General features: G+C 38.6%; 1 protein-coding gene across 2 annotated transcripts in view; it reads right to left on the reverse strand.

The window, feature by feature from the left end:
- NUP54 (nucleoporin 54) overlaps nt 1-8,829 on the reverse strand; it is a 31,099-nt gene extending 22,270 nt beyond the window's left edge. Inside the window, exons 1-4 of one of the 2 annotated variants that reach the window (XM_032261067.1) lie at nt 8,627-8,829; nt 7,795-7,956; nt 5,068-5,151; nt 4,819-4,965 (exon numbers count right to left, since the gene is read on the reverse strand). In XM_032261067.1, the coding sequence (XP_032116958.1) occupies nt 4,819-4,965; nt 5,068-5,151; nt 7,795-7,956; nt 8,627-8,693 (460 nt within the window). In that variant the 5' untranslated portion in view covers nt 8,694-8,829. The remainder of the gene's footprint in view (nt 1-4,818; nt 4,966-5,067; nt 5,152-7,794; nt 7,957-8,626) is intronic. The other variant, XM_032261068.1, reaches the window with a different exon arrangement.
- Nucleotides 8,830-10,591: the final 1,762 nt, after the last annotated feature.

Raw genomic sequence — 10,591 nt, forward strand, 5'->3', positions numbered from 1 at the left:
TCAGAGAAGTACAGAGGTTCTGGGAGTACTAAATAAGGGAGCTGAGCAAGTCTGAGAGAGGGATCAAGAGAAGATCATCAGCCAAGGAAGGAGTTAGCTAAGCCACGGGGTAGAGGTAAAGGCAAAGAGTATGTGTAAGATCTCTGTAGAGACAGAGAGAGGAAGATGAGTGGGCAAAGGCAGTAAGAAGACTAACAATGAGGTAGAAAAAAAGTAGAGTGTCACAGAAGTTAAGGTCTCCCATTGGCCAAATACAACTAACTGAAACATATTTATCAAAGCCTATGCTTTCAAAATGGTAATTTTATAAAGTAAAGATCAAATTTTTAAAAAATTCTAACTCCTTAGAGACCATTAGAAATAATGAAGCCACCAACTCCTTTTTACAAATACTGTCCATTAAAAAGAAAAAAATTATCCTGCCTTTCCTATACAAACTATACACTTCAGGGTGATCAAGCAGTCTTGGAGGATGAAGAAAAAGTTCCTTTTACAAAAGAAATTTCAGTGTGATAGGTAGGAAATTAGAAAATCAACATCTTGCAGCTCCTAATAAGATAACTGATTGAGGCAATGATCATCAAGGAATGAAACCATTAGGTTAAAGTAGTTAGATAAGGTTATGCTGTCACCATCTGAACCTACTGATCAATCTTAGCATCACCAAAAGTGAGATAGCCTCTTAATGTGATGTGATATGAAGCACACAGCACCACCTGCAAAATATTCTTACCAAAAAAGTCAAGCATCAAGTCCCTAAAGCAAACTTTATTTACCACAATTACGAGGGAGAAAGTTAAATAATATTACAAGGAAGCAAAAGAAAAATACAGAATGGGGGATAATTAACAAGACAACAGGGAAATTCATGAGGGAAAAAACAGAGTTGGGAATTCTCTACATTAAAAAGAACTTAAGGGACATGACAAGAAAATGAATATGTGGTCCTTGTTTGGATCATGATTCAAACAAACCAAATAAGAAAACACTTTTGAGACATATAGGGAACTCTGATTGTAGATGGGGTATTAAATAGTACCAAGGAATTACTGTGGGTTGGAATGATGTACACCTTCTTAAAAAGAGAAGTATAGCATGTTCTTCACATGTACCCCAAAACCTAAAATGCAATTAAAAAAAAAAGAGAGAGTAGTAAAGTAAGCATGAAATGACATGCTTGGGATTTGTTCTAATACTTCAACAATTTTAAAAAAGGAAGAAGATAGTAACAAATGTAGCAAATTCTGATACTTGATGACTTCAGCTGGTAGGATTCACATCACTATTCTTTTTTTCTTTGTTAGCATTTTTCATAAAGAACAAGTGTTCCCTGGATTTACTGAGATGATTAATGACCTTAACTATTTAATAAAATAAAGAAAACAGAAACCAGCTTAGCAAATAGTTTATGAAGAGGAGAAGAGCGGTAGCTGAAGTGAAATGTGAGATTAAAGTAGTTTTTCTGTTGTTGTTATTACTGTTTCAAGAAAAAAATAAACTTTGAGTTACTTAAGTGTGGATGAGAAGAAGGTGAAGATTTTCGGGGAGGGAGTGCAGTTAGAATAATCAACAGCACACAGGTCCTGAGAAGACAGGTTATCAGATCCTGAGACAGGTAAAAAGAGGAAAAGGTGAATAGAGGGAGGTAAAGAATAAATTTGGTGGAGGGAAGTTGAAGGAATTGCAATAAGGAATTCTATTTATTTTCTCTTCGTTTTTTTTTGTTGTTGTTGTTGTTGTTGTTTTTGAGACAGAGTCTTGCTCTGTCACCTAGGCTGGCTGGAGTGCCATGGTGCGATCTTAGCTCACTGCAACCTCCGCCTCCTGGGTTCAAGCAATTCTCGTGTCTCAGCCTCCTGAGTAACTGGAACTACAGGCGCACACTACCATGCCTGGCTAATTTTTGTATTTTTATTAGAAACTGGTTTCTCCATGTTGGCCAGGCTGGTCTCGAACTCCTGACCTCAGGTGATCCGCCCGCCTTGGCAACCCAAAGTGCTGGGATTACAGATGTGAGCCGCTGCACCCAGCCCTATTTTGTCTTTGAAGCAGCAGTCAAGGCCATCTGCTAAAAGTAAGAACAGAGAAATTTGAAATTTGAAGAGAATAAAGGTTTAAAATTACTGCTATAGAAAGTGGGAGAATTAAGCTGAAAGTAGGAACTTCATAGGATTACCAGTCAATATTGAGACCTGAGGTTGGTGATCAAGAATTTATAGAGGTACTATCCACTCTTCCATAATGTGTGATTTTTCTCAAGCAGTATCTAGACAGACAGTTGGGCTTACAACGGCTTGGTTTTTTTTCAGGCAGAGGTAATACAAAAATAAGGAAGTTTAGCATATTGGCAAGAGACACTGAAACGTAAGGCCATGGAATCCAAACTAGAGTAGTGAAGACAAAAAGAGCTAACAGAAAGAGCAGAAAGTATCAGTTGCCTAAAGATCCAACAGTCTTGAAGGATCCTGGATAACGAATGCTTTGGCTTGAAAAGGACTTCTGTCGTTTGTCAGAAAAGCCAAATGTGACTTTTCCCCTTGATTCACAGGTATTGCCAACTGACATAGGTATAGCTGTGATTAGTAAAAGGGAGCTAATGAGTATGAGGAATACATGGATGGGCATCTCTATACTGAGACAGGACAAGCAGTGGTCCTAACCATGCTGCTCAGTATTTCACGGTCAGTATCCTACTTGGCTTGCAAGTAGGAGATGGCAGCATTTAAGTGTTAGTGTTCCTAAGAGTTTTGTTCTAGTACTCTCCTCTATCTTACTCTGGAATTAAGTCTCCTAAATGACATCATCCCTATCTACCACTTTAAATACTACTTATGTTCTGATGGCTTTCTTATGTTCCTCTTGAGTTCACACCCATATGAATAACTACCCAGGGGACACCTCAAACTCATTATTCTACCCACAAACACCTGCTCTTGCTTTAATATTCTGAATCTTAGTGAAGAGTAAGGGATCCTTCGGTTATGCCATCCAGAAGCCCAAGATACCTTTGTCCAGTCATTCGCTTTTATTGATTCTACAACTTAAATCTCTCTTAAATCCACATCCTGTTTTTTCTCTCCACTCGGAACTGTCACTGCCTTAATTCAGGTCTTCACTATTTCTTGCTTAGATTTTGGCAACAGCTTCAGAACCCATATATCTGTCTCCATTCCAACCCACCTATAAGCTGTCTTTGTATTTCTCTAAGAGATACTTCTAAAATTCTGATTATTTTCCTGTCTAGCTTAAACCCTACAAGGGTTTAGAACTGCTTAAAGGACAGCTCTTTAGTAAAGCATACAAGGCACACTAATAATCCAATTCATATCTATCTATCCCATTCTCACCACTGACTCAGGTCATTTATGCAATAAAACTACCCTGATCTAGCTACTGGTCCCAAATGTATTATACTCTGCCATAAATCATGCCATGTTATTTCCTCTACCCGGAAGCCCTAGGATCTCTTTGACTATGAGCAGGGATTGTGGTTTTACTTGTACACCCAATGCCTGACATACGATATATACAATAAATGGCTACTACATAACAAAATGAGCCCTTTCATTTTTAAAATAGCACCAGATTCAAATTCCCATTTTCCTAACGAAACTAAATGGAACTACAGTTAGTCATAGTTTGAGAGACTTTATTTCAAGAAACAAAGAAAACACTTTCATTTTTGCTGTCCTGTCCTTAACTACTTAAATATTTCATCAAATTTTGCATCTTTCCAGGATAGTAGAAAAGATGAATGACTGGAATAGCTGAAAGAATAATTCTGAGGATACTATTATCTTCATTCTACTGTTAGGCAATCCTTGAAATTCATGTTTAATAAGTTAATAACTAATCTTCAATGACTGAGTAGAATGAATTTTAGCTTGTCAATCAAGTTATTTAAGAAAAATGAAACAAAAGTAATTTAAAGAGGTGTCAGATAGGAAAAGTGAAAACAGCACTAGAGGGAATAGTTGAATTTATGTTGCTGTACTTCTTGAGAGGTATACAGGTAAGTCACAATCTCTGTTTTCTCTCTTCATCCACAAAATGGGGGTAACAAAAGTATTATTTCACAGGGTACTTGTGAGAATAAGTTAATCCATACAGGACAATGCAGAACCTATTGGCATACCAACTGGTAAGGAAGCCATCAAAGACTAATAACCAGAGTGTGTCAAAGGGACTTGGGAGCCAACTTGAAAAGGCTCACACTAGCTAGATGTAACAATTTAAGCATCAATAAGAATGATAACTGCTATGGATTAAAAAATAGCAAATAGTTTAAAGACTGCAGTTTCTGACATTTAAAAAAACTGGAGAATACTAGACAACCAAATCTTTATTCTGAAAACCAGTAATAAAGAGAAAGAATCAACCACACAGATGAGATGAAGTTTCTCCTCATAGAAGTAGTCCAACAAATAAATGAATCCAGGTGGAACAGCACTATTTGTAACCCCTAATGAATTAATGGATCTAGGTAATGATCACCAATGGCTGATCACTCAGAAAAAGAGATAACCAGATATTTTATGTCTTCTGATAAAAAATATAATACCTATAAATAGTCTTGCAAACAATAAATGTAAGCCCTAGGTTTAACTCAATCATCAAGAAATAGAGAACAAAGGAATGTGTTAAACTATACCATAGGAGTGCAATCAAAAAAGTCTTACATGAAAAGTAACATTCCAAATCCTAAGGAATATATGTATAATTTTTTTTTTAAAAAGTCCACTAAAGTATTTTGAATACACTCAATGTCAGCCAGTATCATTACGGTTTTTTATTTGAAACTGAAAACTTCATACTTACTAGTTTGCTGCTGCTGTTGCTGTGTATTAAATCCTCCAAATCCCAGTCCAGTTCCCAAACCAGTACCTAAACCAGTACTAGTTCCCGTTGTTGTGCCAAAACCAGTACCAAATCCAAAACCTTTGTTTTGAGTACCACCGAAGAGTCCTTTGAATGAAAAATTGGAACTCTGTAAGTTAAAAAAAAAAAAAAAAAAAATCTGATCTCTACCTCATTTACTTCTACAGATAACTTAAGATGGCCTCTTACCAGTAGTGCCTGTGTTAGTGGGGGCAGAAAAGCTGAATGCAGAACCTGCAGTTGTAGATGTTGTCCCAAAGCCTCCAAACCCACCTAATTAAAAACAAAAATAAAAAGGAAGAATCTTTTGTATATATAAAGGCAACTTCTTTTAAAAATTATTTTATAATTGCTACATATAAAATCAAAATACATTGATCTAATTTTTCCTTTCTCTACTTTCAAGATCAATTTTTTAGAAAACTATACTACTAATCAAGAAGTCAAAATGTTACAAGAAATGAACTAAGCATTTAAAATAGAAATATCACAATGTAATCTATACCCTTCAATTAAAGGGGTGGTTAACGGTTACAGCTGAGAAAACACATTAAGCCTATTGCCATAATTCTAAAATGACTATGTATGTACTTTTAGAGGAGGTGTTGCAAATTCATACCTAGAAGATTTAGAATGATAACAGTAATGAGTAGACTATGTGTTTACTGACAGTGGAACTGTTTAAAATGAACCATTTTTGAGACCAGCAGTTCTTAAATTCCAGCAGATATAAGACAGGTAGTTTTAGTAGTGTCACATATTCCCATTTTTTTCCCCCAAGAAAAACAGGAAATTTGGATTTTCTATGTAAAATTTATTGGTTTTTAAACCCTAATTCAACTACTTTTTTGGGAGCAAGGAATTAAAAATAATGTGCCAAACATATCACATTGGCAGACTTGTTGCAACCTTGGATTTGGTGAATTAATTTATGTCTAGATTAGCTTATATTTCTACTTAGTCTCTATCAAGACTAAGTAACTTTTCAAAGGTAACATACCAATATACTTACCCCCCCACACACAACAATTTGTTTCTTGAAGAGATTTGACAGATAAATGGAATGCTAGCCAATTTAAAAGTTTTATTGTCATTTTTGTAACTTATTGTCAATCTTCAGCTGATTACCAATGTGATACCAAAAAGCCTTTCAAGACAAATGTTTGAACCATTAGTGTCGAATTACATTGCAGGTTTTTTAGAATCTACCTTTGATCTCCTCTATTTCTGGTATACAACACAGATTCATCAATATTGTAATATAGAAGATACAAGAAGAAAAAATGCAACCATTTTACATTAATTCTGATTTGGAAAACTACTCAAAAGTAAGCTGCATATTGCATGCAGGCACAACTAAATATTCTATTTACTTGTAGGTTCTATTGCAGTACTGCAAACTGTGAACATTTTCATAAAAATCGCCTAAAGTACTAAGCACTGTTCTAATCTCTTTTCACTACTCTTCACTTCCATTGAATAACTATTATAAAATCTGAATTGGCTACACAATAGAAACACTAGTCAGTTTCTCATCATGCTCCACATTAAAAAATGTTTTAGTAATAGTGGATTTGCAAGAATACAAAATAAAAAGTAAACATGAACTTCTATCAGCCCTTTGCTGAAGGTTAACACATATAAAAGTAGTTAAAACATGTTACAGTATCATAACTCAAAACTTAACAGTGATGACTCCAAATGAACATGAAATCAAGCAAATACCAACAAGTTTATTGTTGCTGAATTATGAGCTGGGTGGCTTTATTCAGAAACACAAATTTCAAAATAAGAGTTCTGTTTTACCCAGTGCCAATTTTAAGCAAACAGGGAAAAGTAAACATATCAAAGGACAATGATATGTGATCACTTCAAATACATCTTAACTAAAATGGATCATCTTGTCTTTGGAGTTTTCAAATATTCTTCTAACAGTTTTCAACTCAGATGCTAGGGTGATAATCACATTGCAGTAACAAGTGAATGACCAAAACACCAGACTTCCCAAGTAAGTTTTAGGGAGTAAATAACATTTATCAAATGCATATAATTGGCATGGGCATAAGACGCATAATGTAAGAGACTATAGACAATAAATTCATATACGAGCAGCTGAAGAACAAGATTTTTTCTATAGGGTCACTATGTAAAGTACACATAAACCTATTTTAAACGTATATATAATATCCATTATTGTATTTTGCAAAATTTTTAATGAATTTCAAACAACCCACATGCATACAAAAATCTTCATAATTTTTTAATGCAAAGACAGCTACCCTACCTTTTAGAATTCGATGCTATTTGACATAAAATTAAACTGCTCTGTTTGAGCATTTCCCAAAATTCTAGCAAAGAATTCTGGATTCTTTCTATAATTACATATCTTATAGAAATTACGCATCTTATAATATCTTAATCTGCTGAGTTGACCAAAGAAATACATTATCATTAAGTTAAAAAACAAAACAGGTTACTGCTGTTCGTATAAGATTTGTTTCTCTTTGGAAACACAAGGACAATAAAATGAAATCCCAATGAAAGATGCAGAAAAAATGAAATATGACTGCAGGAGTCCAAGAATCGCAGGATGGGCTTGAACGGTGGTGAATTTATACTTTAGAAGTTAAATCTAATAATTTAAAGATACAGTCTATTCAAAATTATAATCCAAATGCTTAACATTTGGATGATAAGTGCACATTTAATAAGGGAACATTATAACTTCCAGAACTTTTCCAAACCACATCTTTTAAGGCAGTAAAAACTTGATACAAATGTTTTTGATTTGACATAAGGAAATAAATTTCCTTTCCTTACTAGACAAGTTACTGTTTTTTCCCAAACTCCAGGAACCACAATATTCTTGGACTCCAGCTCCCAATACTCGTTACACATACAACCCGCAGTATCTACCTGCACTTGCCAGACTGTTACCAAAATTGAACGGAGTCGCCGAGGTAGTAGAAACACCGAAATTCCCAATATTAAAGTTCACTGCAGGATTAGCAGTTAATCCGAAACCCCCAAAATTAAACCCACTGGCGGTGGAGTTGGCAGTCTCAAGCCCACCAAATCCTGACAGGCATGTAGGCAAAGGAAACAAAATTTTAAAAGGAGGGAGAGGGAAAAAGAAAAGAAAGCAAGATAAGGATTAGAAGAATCGGCAGGAAGTTTCACAGAAGTGAACAAACCTGGTTTTGCTCTAAACAGGTTAAGAAAGCAGAGGGGGGTGGGTGGGGGGAGGGAATGGAAGAAGCACGACCTATATAAGCCCCACAGCGAGGACCACAGGGGGCCGGGGCTGGAACTAAGGGAGGCAAAGGACAGTGCCGGTGGATAGTCAGCCCTATCCTCGCCGAGTGCGGCAGCAGGAATCACGCGAGCGTTCCCGCCCATCCGGGAGGCGGAGGTGCAGAAGGGAGGGAGGCTCTCGGGCAAGGGGAGAGGGGAGCAACCTCCAATTTCTCTGAGTAGGAATCCCTGGCGGCGGGAAGAGCACCGCTGAAGCCAGGACCCTGCGGGAACTCAGGCGCAGCACGCGAGCTTCTGCTGACACCGCGAGTACCTCCGCGGCCTCCTCCGGAGCCGCCTTGGCCCATTCTGCCGCAGCCCGCCCTTTTCCAATGCTTCTAAAGTCTCGGTGCCGGCGGGAGATCGCAGGATCGCCAACCCGGAGAGTCTCGGACAGGGGGCGGACCAGACCCTTCCCCTCCTTCCCGGGTGAAGGTCTAGGGGGATCACTCACCCACGGGGGCCGCAGTGGCTGCAGCGGTGCCGGAGGTGCCCGAGGGAGCCCCAAAATTGAAGGCCATGTCGCGAGAGCAGGAGACCAAGGAGGTAGTCCCGCGACCCACGGTGCGCTCCTCTTCTCAGTCCGGCGGGGAAACCGCCAGTCAGATCACCGAGTTCTGCCTCTTTTCCGGCCAAGCCTAAAAGGCCGGAAAGCGCCAAGGGCGTAGGAGGTGGGTGGTTGTGAGGGAACGCCCCCAGCCGGCTCACTTCCGGGGAGTTTCACAAGGTGTTGGGTATCACAATTAAGGTACAATTAAGGTAAAAGGCTGGGATGTTCTCGAGGTTGTGCCTCCTGAGAGTCCTTTAAAAACGGCCGTAGGAAGGTTCTTTGGGAAAGGTGTGCAAGGGCTGACGTTGTTTCTGTAGGGATACGCGGTAGACAGCTAGAATTTGCATGTGATAGGGTTGAAGTTGCTGCCCCATCAAAGAGCGGGCCTGGGAGGTCGGGAAGCTGGACTGGGGTTGAGAACCCCCCACCACCCACGAGGAGGTGGTATTTGAACCCTTTGCTGAAGGATGAGTAGGCGGAGCGGAAGCAGTAAAGAGAAGGCACGCTGGAAGAGATGAAAGAGAAGAGAATGGAGTTGTAGCAGACACGTTTCGTTTACTATATGCCAGGCACTCCTCTAGCCATTTTACGTAATTTAATCCTCAGCTGTCTTGTGAGGTGGGTTACTGCTATCCCCAATTTATGGAAGAGAAAACAGGTACTAGAGTGTCAGGCTGTGTCCAGAATCTGTACTCCTAACCATAGCTGTTAAGGGAAGCACTGAAAAAGAGGGGAAGAGTGGCCCTCCTCCACTGTACTTGTAATATCATTTAATCTTCAGAATAACTCATTAAAGGAGCTTCTGTAACTATATTTTGAAGGTGAGATGAGAGGATTAAGGTTTGGAGTTGTTAAAGCAGCTTGTTCAAAGTCACCTTTCAGGTAGTTTCCGGAGTTGTTTTAAACTGATGTTTCTCCACTCCAGAGTCTCAATTTGTAAAAATTACCATTATATTATATTGCCTTGTAATTTATGGTAAGGATTTCAGACTATTTCTGGTGGGTAATGGGAAACCTTCAAGGGGTTTTAGGCAGGGGACTAGTATGATTAGAATTTTATTTTTAGAAGATCCCTCTGGCTGCTATGAGGAGAATGGCTTAGAAGGAGCCAGTGTGCTTCAGGAAGGTAGAGCTTTTAGGAGTCTGTTGTAGCCGTACAGTTAAGAGATGATAATGACTTGGATTATATCTGGCAGTGGAATTAGAATAAATTTGAGAGATACTTAAGAAATAGCATATATAAGACTTGTAGTATTTGGACATGAGGAGTACGGATTCAAGGACCACCCCTTGCCTTGTGTCTTGAGCAAGTTGGTGAATGGTGGATCAGTGTCTGATACCTGCAAACTGAATATGCTCTCATACCCACTGCACTGCCGTCTTTCACTGTTTGTCACAGATAGATTATCAATCTAATCTTTCCTCACAATAATATATATTCCATAAGTGCAAGAACCATGTCCCTCTTGTTCCATGCCCAGCACAAGCACCTGGTATATAATAGGGGGAAATGACAGATAGGTGGAAACCAGATCTTGAAAGACCTTCCTTAGCATGTTAAGGAGCTTTGATTTACCACCAGCTTGTCCAGCCTGCATCCCACAGGCCATGTGTGGCTCATGGCTCAGGATGGCCTTGAATGCAGCCCAACACAAATTTGTAAACTTTATCGAAACGTTGTGAGGTTTTTTTGTGATTTTTTTTTAAAGCTCATCTGCTATCATTAGTGTTAATGTATTTTATGCGTGGCCTAAGACGATTCTTCTTCCAGTGTGGCCCAGGGACGCTAAAAGATTGGACACCCCTGATTTAGCACATAGTCTAATGGTTAAGTACTTAGCTTACCTTAAAAAAACAAACAAAGGCCGG

This window comes from Sapajus apella, unplaced genomic scaffold, assembly GCF_009761245.1.
Source record: "Sapajus apella isolate SASKATOON/1434 unplaced genomic scaffold, GSC_monkey_1.0 scaffold121, whole genome shotgun sequence".
In the NCBI taxonomy this organism is placed as follows: Eukaryota; Metazoa; Chordata; class Mammalia; order Primates; family Cebidae; genus Sapajus; species Sapajus apella.